General features: G+C 43.8%; 1 protein-coding gene across 3 annotated transcripts in view; it reads right to left on the bottom strand.

The window, feature by feature from the left end:
* ADCY9 (adenylate cyclase 9) overlaps window positions 1–15,816 on the bottom strand; it is a 125,862-nt gene that overhangs the window by 21,449 nt on the left and 88,597 nt on the right. For 2 of the 3 annotated variants that reach the window (XM_063098753.1, XM_063098752.1), the window contains exons 4-5: window positions 9,986–10,147; window positions 8,828–9,045 (exon numbers count right to left, since the gene is read on the bottom strand). In XM_063098753.1, the coding sequence (XP_062954823.1) occupies window positions 8,828–9,045; window positions 9,986–10,147 (380 nt within the window). The remainder of the gene's footprint in view (window positions 1–8,827; window positions 9,046–9,985; window positions 10,148–15,816) is intronic. The other variant, XM_063098754.1, reaches the window with a different exon arrangement.

Consider the following 15,816-nt stretch of genomic DNA (forward strand, 5'->3'; position numbering starts at 1 on the left):
GGATCCTATATAGGGATGGCTGGTTTGCTCACTGGCTGAGCGTGGTGCTGACAACACCAAGCCAAGGGTTGAGATCCCATTACCGGTCATCTTTTAAAAAAAAAAAAAGAAAGAAAGAAAATTCTACAATTATAGCTGAAGATTTTAACACACTTCTCTCAATAATTGACAGAATAGACAAAAAAACTAGTAAAGAGACAGATGATCTGAACAATACTACCAAACATGTGGACCTAAATGATGTTTAAGAATCACATATACTACAAATGCAGAATATTCATTCTTTTCAAGTGCACATGTATGTTTACCAAAATGGACTCCATGCGAAAACACAAAACAAGCCTCAATTAATGTAAAAGGACTGGAACCACGCAGAGTATGCTCTTGGACTACAACTACATAAAATTAGACATCAACAGCTAATGAATGTATTTAAATGCCATTCCTCACTATAAGGAGCCAAGACTCTTTGGAGAACCGGCTGATTCCTCAGCTGGGCAAGGAAGGTATCGATGAGCCTGGAACATCTTGTTATGCTAGAAAATAAGACGTTGCCCAGAACAAATGAGGGGGCCGTGTCAGAAGGCCACAGAAACAGCCTAAAGGGGCTCCCATTGGCAAGATTTGGGACAATTAGAGCATCCAATTATAGTGAGGACAGTCAATGGTGGATTATAGCCCATGATACAAAACAGGGAAGCACAAGTTCAGGTTGATAACAGGTGGATAAATGGATACAATAATATCCATTGGGAGTTTCAAGATGGCGGCGGCTGCAGCGGCTCGGAGTAGCTGAGGTGGAAAAGGTGGCCACTGGGCCTCAGGCAGCCGGGAAACTTGTGGACCTTCCTCTTGCCATCTCTTAAGGGAGGACCGCTGCTGCTGGCCGGTCGTGGGGGGTGACTGCCACTTTGCCCCCGGCAGGAGAGGCTGCCTCATTTACAGGCAACAGCTTTGAAGTGTGGAGCAGGAAAAGAACTGTTTCTTAGCTGCAAAAGCGAGTCTCGAAACAGGGAACACGGCGCCAGGGCTGCTGTGGATGCAGCCAGGATCCCGGAGGCCGGGGCCGCGCTGAAGGCGGCCAGCTGCTCTATTCAGGATTCAAGGTTTCAGGCCGGCATTAAAGAAGATTCCTGGGAGCGCCCGAGCCACGCCGCGACTGAACAGCCCAAGGCGGCAGCAGCCAAGAACACGGAAGGCGACAAACCAGAGACAGAGAGCGAGCACCCGACCTGGCACAGCACTGTGAGTGACCCCCTGGTCCAGCTCTGTTCGGGGGGGTGGATGCCCACCTGGCTCCCGCCTGCACCACCAGGCCACTCACCGCCCCGGTGCTGCCTCCATTTTCCCAGGTGCGGGCAGCTCCGCCCTGCTCGGCCATCACTGAGCCCTCCCACTTGCTTGGCCTGGCGCAGGACTTTCCGGAGCCTGCGGACCGGCCTCCTCTCCCACTCCCTCCCCAGATCTCTGGTGGGGCTGGTGGCGTGGGGCATCCCCGGCCAGTGTCGGGAGGGCAAGGAAGTACGGGCGGGCCGACTGTCACTCCACCACACCCTGGACTCCGGCCCCGGTAAGCTTCCTGTTACTGGGAGGCAGATACCATCTCTGCGGCCACCAGTTTGGAAAAAAGCCTAACGAATTTCTGGTTGGGAATAGTGTGGTAGGAGAGTTCCCAGGTCCGCTTGAACCTGCCGGAGAGCAGGCTGCAGGCGGGCGCTAGGCTCGGTTTATACCGGGGGGATACAAAGGTGAACAAGACCCGAGAAAGATCTACACAGTGCTACAAAGGCACCCAGAGCGACCGGTCGTCTGTGCCTAGCAGAAACCTGGTAGACTTCCTGGGCGAGGCGGTGCCGAGCAGGGTCTTGAAGGCCCAGCTGATAGACGAGGGGTGCAGAAGACACGCCCCAGCCCAGCACAGTGCACACAGAGGGGGGAGACGTGCGGCCAGGGAGGCGGAGACTCGACAGAAACCACACACCTGGTGGGGTCGCCACTGCACGATCTAACAGCCTGGGCCAGAGCACACGGAACGGGGAGAAGTCCTGCACAGGAAGTGAAAGCTCAACAGAGATCACACACCCTGTGGTACGTGATCCACCAGCCCAGCAGAGTCCAAGCCGACCAGAAAGGTGGATCCCCGGAGAAGCCCAAGACCCGAGGCAACCACACACACAAGGCACTAGAGGCCAACTGAGCAGTCACGGAGGGAGCCATACCAAATTGGCAACCACAGCAACATCCTAGTTAGTCATTAGTCTCAAACCGGTGGTCTGTGCAACCCCCTGCCACAATGAATAAACACCAAAAAAAAGATACCAGAAATACAAAAAATCAAGAAAGTACACCACCAAAAGTTAATAAATCTCAAACTCTAGATCCTATAGAACAAGAAGCCATTGAAATGACTGACAAGGAATTTCGAGTGATAATTCTAAGGAAACTGAATGAGATATAAGAAAACTCAGCTAGACATCATGATGAAATGAGGAAAAGTATACAGGATCTGAAAGAGGAAATGTACAAGGAAATCAATGTCCTGAAAAAAAATGTAGCAGAACTTGCTGAACTGAAGAAGTTATTCAGCGAAATAAAAAACACAACGGAGAGTTTAACCAGCAGGCTTGTCGAAGTTGAAGAGAGAACCTCTGAACTTGAAGATGGACTGTTTGAAATAACACAAGCAGACAAAAAGAAAGAAAAAAGAATCAAGGACATGGAAGAAAATCTGAGAGAGATATCAGACAACCTCAAGCGCTCAAATATCCGAGTCATGGGTATTCCAGAAGGGGAGGAAAATGGAGATTCCATTGAAAACATATTAAACAAAATAGTGGCAGAAAACTTCCCAGGTATAAGAAAAATCACAGATCTTCAGATCCAGGAAGCTCAACGATCTCCAAACGTATTCAACCCAAAAAGGCCTTCTCCAAGACATGTCATAGTCAAATTGGCAAAACTCAGAGACAAAGAGAGAATCTTAAAAGCTGCAAGAGAGAAGCGTCAAATCACCTATAAGGGAGCCCCAATCAGATTAACATCAGACTTTTCATCACAAACCCTAAAAGCTAGAAAGGAATGGGATGATATTTTCAAAATACTAAAAGACAAAGATTGCCAGCCAAGAATACTCTACCCTGCAAGGCTATCCTTCCGAAATGAGGGGCAAATAGTATATTTCACAGACAAACAAAAACTGCAGGAGTTCACTACCACACGACCACCCTTACAAGAAATCCTCAAGGGAGTACTGGGTTTGGTTCCTGAAAAATAACTACCACTGCCATAAAAACCCAAGAAAAATCTAAACCCGCTAGTATAATAAAAATGGCATTCATGAAGAGAAAACAAGCTAACAAAAACACTATCTACAACCTAAGGAACCACCAAACAAAGAAAGCAAACAGTAAATCAGAAAGCAAGGAACAAAAGAAACCTAAGACAACCAAACAACCAATAAAATGCTAGGAATAAATCAACACCTTTCAATAACAACTCTTAATGTAAAAGGCTTAAATTCCCCAATTAAAAGACACAGACTGGCTGACTGGATCAAAAAGCAGGACCCAACTATATGCTGCCTACAAGAGACCCACCTCACCCATAAAGATTCACACAGACTAAGAGTGAAAGGATGGAAAAAGATTTACCATGCAAACAGAAAAGAAAAACGAGCTGGAGTAGCTATTCTTATATCTGACAAAATAGACTTTAAACTAAAAACCATAAAAAGAGACAATGAGGGACACTACTTAATGATAAAAGGTCTGATCCATGGGCCGAGCCCGTGGCGCACTCGGTAGAGTGCTGCGCTGGGAGCGCGGCAACGCTCCCGCCGCGGGTTCGGATCCTATATAAGGATGACCAGTGCACTCACTGGCTGAGTGCCGGTCACGAAAAAAAAAAAAAACGGAAAAAAAAAAAAAAAAAAGGTCTGATCCATCAAGAAGACATAACAATCATAAATATGTACGCACCCAATGTTGGAGCAGCCAGATTTATAAAACGAACTCTATTAGACCTAAAGAAGGAAATAGACACTAATACCATAATAGCAGGGGACCTGAACACCCCACTGTCAATATTAGACAGATCATCTAGGCAAAGAATCAGTAGAGAAACACAAGATCTAAACAAGACTCTAGACCCATTGGAATTGGCAGATATCTACAGAACATTCCACCCAACAACCTCAGAATATTCATTCTTCTCATCAGCACATGGATCATTCTCCAGGATAGATCACATATTAGGTCACAAATCAAGTCTCAATAAATTCAAAAAAATTGGAATTATCCCATGTATCTTCTCAGACCACAATGGATTAAAACTAGAAATTAATAACAAACGAAACTCTGGAAACTATACAAACACATGGAAATTAAACAGCATTCTACTTAATGACATATGGGTCCAAGAAGAAATCAAGCAGGAAATCAAAAAATTTATTGAATCTAATGAAAACAATGATACATCATACCAAAACCTGTGGGATACTGCAAAAGCAGTATTGAGGGGAAAATTTATTGCATTAAATGCTCACTTCAGAAGAATAGAAAGATGGCAAGTGAACAACCTAACACTTCACCTTAAAGAACTAGAAAAACAAGAACAATCCAAACCTAAAGTTAGCAGACGGAAAGAAATCATTAAGATCAGAGCAGAACTGAATGAAATTGAAAACCAAAAAACAATTCAAAAGATCAACGAATCAAAAAGTTGGTTTTTTGAAAAGATAAATAAAATTGACAAACCATTAGCATGGCTAACAAAAGAAAGAAGAGAGAAGACTCAAATAACAAAAATTAGAAATGAAAAAGGTGATATTACAACTGATTCATCTGAAATACAAGGAATCATTCGAGACTACTATAAACAACTATACGCCAACAAATTTGAAAATCTGGAGGAAATGGATAAATTTCTGGACACACACAAGCTCCCAAAACTGAACCGTGAAGACGTAGAAAATTTGAACAGACCAATAACAATAAAGGAGATTGAAGCTGTTATCAGAAGGCTCCCAACAAAGAAAAGCCCAGGACCAGATGGATTCACAGCAGAATTTTACCAAACATTCAAAGAGGAATTGACACCGATTCTTTACAAACTATTCCAAAAGATTGAAACGGACGCAAATCTCCCAAACTCATTCTATGAAGCAAATATCATCCTGATACCAAAACCAGGTAAAGATATAACCAAAAAAGAAAACTACAGGCCGATATCCTTGATGAATATAGATGCAAAAATCCTCACTAAAATACTAGCAAACAGAATACAGCAACACATACGAAAAATTATTGAGCACGATCAAGTGGGATTCATCCCAGGGATGCAAGGTTGGTTCAACATATGCAAATCAATAAATGTGATACACCATATTAATAAACTCAAACACAAGGACCATATGATCATCTCTATAGATGCTGAAAAAGCATTTGATAAAGTTCAGCACTCATTCATGACAAAGACCCTCTATAAGTTAGGTATAGAGGGAAAGTATCTCAACATAATTAAATCCATATATGCCAAACCCACTGCCAATATCATCCTGAATGGGGAAAAGCTGAAAGCTTTTCCTTTAAGAACAGGAACTAGACAAGGATGCCCACTCTCACCACTCCTATTCAACATAGTGTTGGAAGTACTAGCCAGAGCAATCAGAGAAGAGAAGGAAATAAAGGGCATCCAGATCGGAAAAGATGAAGTCAAACTGTCCCTGTTTGCAGATGACATGATCCTATATATCGAAGAGCCTAAAACCTCTACAAAAAAACTGTTGGAATTGATAAATGATTTCAGCACAGTAGCAGGATACAAAATCAACACACAAAAATCAGTAGCATTTCTTTTCTCCAATAGTGAACATGCAGAAGGAGAAATCAAGAAAGCCTGCCCATTTACAATAGCCACCAAAAAAATAAAATACTTAGGAATTGAGTTAACCAAGGAGGTGAAAAATCTCTATCATGAGAACTACAAACCACTGCTGAGAGAAATTAGAAAGGATACAAGAAGATGGAAAGATATTCCATGCTCATGGATTGGAAGAATCAACATAGTGAAAATGTCCATACTACCCAAAGTGATATACAAATTCAATGCAATCCCCATCAAAATTCCAAAGACATTTTTCTCAGAAATGGAAAAAACTATTCAGACATTTATATGGAACAATAAAAGACCACGCATAGCCAAAGCAATGCTGAGCAAAAAAAATAAAGCTGGAGGCATAACACTACCTGACTTTAAGCTATACTACAAAGCTATAATAACCAAAACAGTATGGTACTGGCATAAAAACAGACACACTGACCAATGGAATAGAATAGAGAATCCAGAAATCAACCCACACACTTACTGCCATCTGATCTTTGACAAAGGCACCAAGCCTATTCACTGGGGAAGGGACTGCCTCTTCAGCAAATGGTGCTGGGAGAACTGGATATCCATATGCAGGAGAATGAAACTAGATCCATACCTCTCACCGTATACTAAAATCAACTCAAAATGGATTAAGGATTTAAATATACACCCTGAAACAATAAAACTTCTTAAAGAAAACATAGGAGAAACACTTCAGGAAATAGGACTGGGCACAGACTTCATGAATACGACACCAAAAGCACGGGCAACCAAAGGAAAAATAAACAAATGGGATTATATCAAACTAAAAAGCTTCTGCACAGCAAAAGAAACAATTAAAAGAGTTAAAAGACAACCAACAGAGTGGGAGAAAATATTTGCAAAATATACATCTGACAAAGGATTAATATCCAGAATATATAAGGAACTCAAACAACTCAACAAGAAGAAAACAAGCAACCCAATTAAAAAATGAGCAAAAGAGCTAAGTAGGCATTTCTCTAAGGAAGATATACAAATGGCCAACAGACATATGAAAAAATGCTCAACATCACTCAGCATCCGGGAAATGCAAATCAAAACCACATTGAGATACCATCTCACCCCAGTTAGGATGGCTAAAATCCAAAAGACTCTGAACGATAAATGCTGGCGAGGCTGCGGAGAAAAAGGAACTCTCATACAGTGTTGGTGGGACTGCAAAATGGTGCAGCCTCTATGGAAAATGGTATGGAGGTTCCTCAAACAATTGCAGATAGATCTACCATACGACCCAGCTATCCCACTGTTGGGAATATACCCAGAGGAATGGAAATCATCAAGTCGAAGGTATACCTGTTCCCCAATGTTTATCGCAGCACTCTTTACAATAGCCAAGAGTTGGAACCAGCCCAAATGCCCATCATCAGATGAGTGGATACGGAAAATGTGGTACATCTACACAATGGAATACTACTCAGCTATAAAAACGAATGAAATACTGCCATTTGCAACAACATGGATGGACCTTGAGAGAATTATATTAAGTGAAACAAGTGAGGCACAGAAAGAGAAATACCACATGTTCTCACTTATTGGTGGGAGCTAAAAATTAATATATAAATTCACACACACACACACACACACACACACACACACACACACACACACACACACACAAAACCGGGGGGGTGGGGGAAGAAGATATAAGAAGATATAACAACCACAATTATTTGAAGTTGATACGACAAGCAAACAGAAAGGACATTGTTGGGGGGGAGGGGGGAGGGAGAAGGGAGGGAGGTCTTGGTGATGGGGAGCAATAATCAGCTACAATGTATATCGACAAAATAAAATTTAAAAATAATAATAATAATAATAATATCCATTGTATTGGGAGGGCTCTTTACAGCAGAATGCCGAGCACCACCGATAAATATGCAGGGAGCACTGGAGTTGGAAAAGCGCCATGTTGAATAATCACAGTAAAGATTTTGGGCAAGAATCATCAATGGATAGTACATCTAGGGAGGTCTGATGAGGACTAGGATATTTACAAGACTTAAAGTATCTTCTCATTGGTGGCTTATTGTCATAAGGAGAAAATAATAACTAAAGACTGGAGAAGCCAGCAACACCTTGCCTGGTTAATCAAATAAATATCACTAGTGATGAACAAATGGGAATCATGTGCCTCTGGATATGAAACCCTGGGAAGGACACAGCTTCACTTCTGTAGTATCTGGCCAGAGATACAGAACCCGAATCTAATCATGAGAAAATATCCCACAAATCCAACTTCAGGAATATTTTATAAAAGAGCTGGGTTTGTGTTTTTCAAAAATGTTAATATCATGAAAGACAAAGCATGGTTGAGGAACTGTCTCAGATTTCAAAATACTTTTTAAAAAGTCATGACAACTAAATAATGCAATATGTGATCCCAGACTGGATCCTGGACTGGAGGGGAAAAGTGCTATCAAGAACATATTGGATTAACTGGCAAAAATGGAATGTGGACTGTAGATTGGATAAAATATTGCATCAGTGTTAAACTTCCTGTATTTGATAACTATGGTTATATAAAAAAGACAACATCCTTGTATTTAAGAAAAACAGTATGAAGGTGTAAAGAGCATGATGTGTCCAACCCAGTGTCAAATGGTTTAGAAAAGATTTAAAAAAATATTTCACAGAGAGAAAGGGGGAGAGATAAAGAGAGAATGATAAAACAAACATAACAAAAAAAAAAAAAAAAAAACATAACAGAATGTTACAAGTTGCTAAATCAGGCAAAGGCTATGAAGGAAATTCTATGTACTATCTGTGCAACGTTTCTGTAAGTTTCGAGTTATTTCAAAATAAAACAAAGTGATATGCTGACATCGGAAGACAAACACATGGGTGATAAGGCAATCCAGAAAAAGGGGGATTCTTCCCCTGCAAAACTTTGCTTTCCATGAGCTGGCTCTGATCTTACCTGTCTTCTTTGATGACGTCCACAAAGTGAGCATCTGTTTTCTCCCGGATGTTTTTGAATCTCAGCGGCAGGAGGGCCGACTGGTCCAAGCTCACCCCGGCCCACCTTCCCTTTTCCTGTAAGATCTCACACAGAGAGGTCTGACTGTTGGTGAGCTTCTCCTCTTTGGGAGGGCTCAGAAGTCCATTTTGAGTTTTGGAATTAGGTCCTCCAGAAGCCTGCCTCGAGACAAAAGAGGATGCAAACACAGAAAGTGACGTGGTGGCAGGAGACACATGCTGGTCCCACCTGGACCCTTCTGCCATGCCGGAGCCCCACTGTACTGTGTTCTGTGCATCAGGTCTGCAAATCTACCGTAATCTGAGCACTCAACCTCTCTACCAACCTGCTGCCCCCTGTTACCCTATTTCCCCAAATGGCATCTCCAGGAGTCAGGCAACCAGGAAAATGAGATCACAGGTTGGGCCAGTGAGGAGGTGGAGAGAAAGTCAAGTGAAGAGTCGAGGTTATAGGAGTTTGCTAACCACAGATGTAGGGTTCAGGGGAGGCCTGGGGGGACTCAGGGAAGCTAGAAGGATGGGTCCAGGGAAAGGACCCACAGCTGGCTGGGCTGTGGCTTAGGAAAAGATGGATGACTCGAGGGGCTTCGTGTTGGTGCTAACTGTGGTTGTAAGACACGGACTGACCCATGGCAGATGATGGAGGGTGGTAGGTGACAGATGTGGGGCTCCCTGGGGAAGAAAGCTTTCCCTAGCCTTCTTGCTGGCTCTGGGGTTTGGCTTCATCTGCTTCCCGCCCCCGTTCTAGCCTGGTCTCAAAGCCCCTGGTGGCCTCCCTCCTGCCAGGCTCCTCTCTGTGGTGCGCCTGGAGGACCCTTCCTCCCTTTGCATGTCTATATTCTGCCACATCAAATCCAGCTTCCTGCCCCACAAATGCTCCCCTAACCACTGCAGTCCACATGCTTTAAATCTCTTTTTGTCTATCAAGAGGGTCCACCCAGCTTAGCTCATGACTGTTCTCCCTCATACGGGTTACTCGTGACCCTCCATCCCATTCTTTATGGATCTCTTCAAAACCCAGGGGACTAGAGGTATGGAACGGCGTTACCTAAAAGCAGTTATTCTCAAAACTATTAAGTCGACAAAACAGGAATGTCACCTTAGGTGGATGCGCCAGGAGAGGAACTGACGGGAACAACAGCCATGAGCTTGTTACCTTGGTGCTACTTCTATGCTCGTCTTGACAGCCGTTTTGGACAGCTCCTCCCTCTGCACCATCTTCAGATTTGGGAGCAAATGTGATTCCACATGAAAAGCAGGTCTGCAAGAAAAATGCAGAGCATGGGAACACACCCAGAAAGCACGACCACAACGCATAATTCAAACAAGCCCACTGTCGTGAGTTGCTGCTGTGTAGATGGTTGTAAGCAGATAGAAGGTGTATGGAACCCCTAAGGATAAGCCAAAAATAAACTGGCAAAGTGAAAACAGAGATACACAAAAGCCTGTACATGAACGTGCACAGCAGCATGATCCACAATAGCCCCAAAGTGCAGTGGATCAGCAGACTGTGGTCTATCCACACCATGGGGTACTGTGCAGCCACATAAAAGAATGAAACACTGATACATACTACAACAGGGAGGAACCTTGGAAACGTTACACTAAGTAAGAGAAGTTAGACTGCATGGATCCCTCCATATGAACTGTCCAGAAAGGGAGAATTATAGAGACAGAAAGCAGATTAATGGTTGCTAGGAGTGAGTTGGGGGAATGCACAGGGACTGCTGAGGGAAATGGGGTTAGCTATGGTCTGAATGCTGGTATTCCCAAAAATTCATGTGTTGAAATCCTAAGCCCTCAAATGATAGGATTAGGAGGTGAGATCTTTGGGAGGTGATTATGTCATGAGGACGGAGCCCTCATGAATATGATTAGTGCCTTTATGAAAGGGACCCCAGAGAGATTCCTGTCCCTTCCACCCTGTGAGAAGGGACCACCTATGAGCCAGGATTCAGGACCTCACTGGACACTGAACCTGCCAGCACCTTGATCTTGGACTTCTTAGCCTCCAGACGCATGAGCAACTAATTTCTGTTACTTATGAGCCACCTGGTCTATGGTTTACGTAGCCAAAATGGACTAACACACGGTTTCTTTCGGGGGTGATGAAAATGTTCTAACATTGACTTTGGTGATGGTTGCACAACTTCGCGAATATACTAGAAACCACAGAATTATATGCTTTGACAGCATACATGTTATGGTATGTGAATTACATTTCAATAAAACTGTTACTAAGTAAATAAACTAGCCACCACCTATCCTAGAACACTATGCCAAGGTTCCTGAGCTTGCTGAGATGGTAGCTACTTGCACAAAACCGGCTGAATAATCAGAGGTACATGTTCACAGGCCTAGGAATTCTTAAAAGTTTGTAGGAGTTAGCTGACCTAGAAAAGAGAAGACAGGACTCAGTACTGACAGGTATAGAAGAGCTAATCTTTCAGTTCTCACAAACTGAGGCTCAACCCCAGCTCAATTACTTTCTTCAGATTCCTTTACCTCAGTTCCCTCATCTTGTAAAATGAGAGTGATGGCACTTTTCTTGAAGACACGTTTTAAGAACTAAATGAAATAAGTATGTTTATAGTCTAGCACAATTCCTGGCACACAGTATACATATCCTTAATAACTTTTTTTTAAATAATGTTCTCAAGTCTCATGCATGCAACAAAACATACGTTTATTTATTTATTTAGGCAGCTGGCCAGTATAGGGATCTGAACCCTACACATTGGTGTTACCAGCACCACGCTCTAACCCTTAATAAATTTCTTCTTATTATTATTAATGTCATTGGTAACCTAGAAACTCTCACTGAGATAGCAACTAACAGTTTTCAAGAAGATAAACTGCAGCAGGAGAGATTTTTTTAGGACTCAGAAACCGTTTTCTTGCGGTAAGGATTATTAAACATTGGAATAAATTATAGGAGGCTAGATATTATTCTGGAAATTTAAAATAAGTTTCATTTACTGCCTAAGGGTAAGGATATGACTCAGATCACATCCCAAGTTAGATCGTAGGCCTGTGATGTAGTAAGAAAAAGAAATAAGGATTCTAAAGGGTTGTGTAGTTTGTGCATCTGATGTAACGCACAAGCTAAGTTTGTATTCATACATTGGTATTTGTTCAAAAAATGAAAATATACGAGGGCACTTCAAAAAGTTCGTGGAAAGATAGAATTAAAAGATAACATGAATCTTTCCACGAGCTTTTTGAAGACCCCTCGTACATGCCAAAATATCTGGTGGAGTCATTAACTTACATATCTGAGCAAACAGTAGCACCTAGGTAAAATCTGCTTATAGCTCTTTAAAAACAGACATTATTAACAGGAGTAAAATGTTCTAGTTGTCAATAACATACAATAAAATTATTTTAAAGCACCTCTTGGTGCTGAGTTAAATTTCAAAACATTTGCTACTGGGGCCACTAATCTCAAATGAAAAAACATCCAATACCAAGCACACAGAATGACCCTCCAAGCCCCCAGTGGAGGAGGAAAGTAAATATGCCAGCGGACGCACCCCACAGACTCCTGAGGGAGCTTTCCAGCAGGGCTGGGAGCCACTGGCTTTGATGTTGGCAGCAGTGGGGGGATGGCTCCTCTAGGGGGCACACTGGCCATTTTGGGGACCAACTGGTAGAGTATGTGGGGACAGGCTGACACGGTTTGAGAGACTCTAATCCCAGTCAAATGCTTAAGATCCAGGGACTTTTACAATCTTGTAAAGACAGAGTGAAATAGTAAACAGCTATTTCTCTGGCAGCTTTTAAATGTGCACACTGCACTGGTTTTGGAAATCAACTGTCAGGGACCAAATCCTGGTTCTCTACCACTTCACAGGTATGGGATCTCTCTGGGCCTCAGTTTCCTCCTTTATAAAATTGGGTTATGTCTACCTTAGAGAATTATTATAAGCGCAAAATGAGAAAATACATGTAAAGGATGTCAGAGGTATTTTAAATCGGCTCTACTTGGGGCACCAACTCTAATCATGTATTCCAACTTCCCAGAATGCTGAAATGGGAAGGACTATGAGCTTCATCCTGGTCCCGTGTGGAGGAGAACTGACTGACTGGTAATGTCTGCCAAGGGTGAAGGGCGGGATGGGTGGAAGTGCTGGCTCAGCACAAAGCCTGAAGTGTTAGTGAGTGCTCAGTAAGTGTTGGCACTTAGTATTAAAACTTTTGTTAGCTATTCTCTCTGGTTATTAAATAGTTCATCTGGTGATCTAATGTCCCTGATCACAGACAGGACAGTCGTCCTTGGAAGCTGCTCTTCTGTAGCCATGCGCTCTAAAGGTATCTCTGGGCATCGGTTTGTAAGCATTTTTCTCTCCTCAAGTCCACCTGACATATTTCAAGAGGAGGCCATCTGCTCCTTAGGTAATGCCCATGGCACACTGTCTTTAACGCAGATTCTGTGCATTTAGAGCCCCAAATATGCAAAACTGACAATCAGACCTACTGGGCCCAGAAGACACACTGAAGACAGTTGGGGGGCCCTGCATGCTCCACACAGGCTGCCTTAGGTAAGAGTCGAGGCCACACGACCTCAGATACTGCACCTTCTCTCTGGAGGTCTCGGCTGCAAAGGAGCTGGAAGGTCAGTGGAGACTGGGAGTGGTCCGGAGAGGCTGGGGAAGTGGTACTCACAGGTGGGCAATCCCTGTGACAAACAGAGACTACGTGGCCTGGACCCTGTTGTGATAAAATGTCCTAATGGAGGGGTGGGGTCTTATAGAGCTGCCCACAAAAGAAACTCAGGAGTTGAGGCACAGGCTTTTGCTGTTAGAGCTGACATGCTCCTTGATGATCTAAGGGGCTGTGCTCGGGCAGGTTAGGGGCTTGTCTGGGTCACATGGCAAGCTGGGGAGGCCATGGTCAGGACCCTAATGGCCTGAACCATGTTCCCTGTCCACTCTGCACTCCCACAGCAACTTTGTCCAGGGAGTGGGGACATGGGAAGCACATGGGTATAGCAGGAGAAGCAGCTGTGGACCTCAGGCCCTCCTGGGCAGGGCTGCCCCGGGCAGGAACCTGCATCACCCAGGTCTGGCAGCCTCACTGCGCTTTGAAAGTTGGGCTCTTTTTCATTCTATTTGTTCCTCAGCTTACTTTCCTTTTGGGGAGGAAATTTGCTTGGCTAAAACTTTAAAACAAATGAAAAAAAAAAAATCTTAGAGAAGTCTGTCAACCCTGACAGAGACATTCTTATATCTCAACATTCCCTTCTGATCTGTAGTTAGAGGCCCCTTCTGTACCAGAAGGGATCCACCATGCAACAGGAGGTGTTTGTTTCCCTCTCCCCACCCCCCACAGCAATTTTCCTTTAAGTATTCGCCAGCTTAAATTCATTTTATTCTTTTGGCGGCTGGCCAGTACAAAGATCTGAACCCTTGATCTTGGTGTCATAACACTGTGCTCTAATCAGCTGAGATAACCAGCTAGCCCTGCCAGCTTAATTTTAATCTGTATTAAATATTTTACAACCTGGTTTTTGCCAAGCACTGATAACCCTGTGAGATGTTCCCTAACCCACTAGACACCTGTGTCCCCCTGCACTGCTGCAGGCATCTCCACCCTTGCTGAGAAGCCCTCTGTGGGAAGAGCATTTCAGACATCAGGAACCATGGGTGTGTGTATGGGGGGGTGTCCCAAGGCAACCTGGGGAGGCATGCCTAAGCAGCAAGCTCACAGGGGAGCTACACTGGCAGGCACGTTAGATAAAAATCATCGTCCTAAAGACAGCAGCTGCTATGATTTAGAACTGCCTCCATGCTAAGGACCTGCCAGTGAACAACAGTCAGGTCCTGGTCCACACAGCTTGCAGTCTCATGTTTTGATCTCAGTTAATCCTCATAATAGCATGTGAGGCAGAAACGACCACTCTGTGGACACAAAGGCTCACAATGGGGGTTGTCAGCCTCTAAGGCTCCTGGCCACAGAACACCATGTGACACCGAGCTGGCCTTGCCTGCCACAGAAGGACCCAGGAATAACCCGGCACTCTGATTTCCTGGGCCTCGTTTTCCTGAAGTGACCTACAAGGCTGTGACTCCTTCCAATGGCACTGTTGGCACATCAGCACCAAGGGAAGCTTCAACACCACTTTCACGGTCCTCCCAACGGCATTCTCCACGAGCCAAGGGGTTCACTGGCTGTTGCCTCAGTAATCTGAGATCCTGTGGAGACGTCCTAAGAGCAGTCTGCATTTCCCCAGATTATGTCTGCTCCTCCCCCCTGTGGGCTTTGGCGAGAAGACAAACTATTTCTCTAACACAGCAGCCACATTTGCATTGTTTCTAACGCATCTCAATACATGTATCCTACATTCCGGTCAAAATGCATGGCACAGAGCTATGAAATAGTTTTTTCTTCAAGGGTACTTCTCATCACAAGATAAGTCACTTCTAAGCCAACAGCTGTCCCTTTTCATAACTGTCAAGGGAGGGAGCAGGGAAACCTCTTTTCTAAGAAATGAGGAGGAAATAACATCAGCAAAGTCCTGGCTTTGCTTGTTTAGTCTGCTGAAATGAATATTTAGCAAGATGTCGTATTACTAGAAGCAGCAGCCTCTGCTCCCAAACTCGAAACTCAGGTTGAACACGGAGGGCCAGAATCGTAATGACATTGCAAGAACAATAATAACAAAAATGACTTACTAAGATGACACCCTAAGCTCTTTGCGTGTATCAATTTATTTACTCCTCATAGCACAAATGATGCAGGTACTATGATTAGTCCCATTTTACATATGAGGAAACTGAGGCAGAGAAGAGGACTAGCCCAGAGTCACACAGCTGGAAAATGGTAGAGGGGAGTTCATGCGCAGGCAGCAGAGTCCTCGACCATAACCACTGCGCATGCAGCATTTCCAAGGGAACAAGGACTGCTTATGACAGGGGGCAGAAGTCACCA

This window comes from Cynocephalus volans, chromosome 6 (genome assembly GCF_027409185.1).
Source record: "Cynocephalus volans isolate mCynVol1 chromosome 6, mCynVol1.pri, whole genome shotgun sequence".
Taxonomy (NCBI): Eukaryota; Metazoa; Chordata; class Mammalia; order Dermoptera; family Cynocephalidae; genus Cynocephalus; species Cynocephalus volans.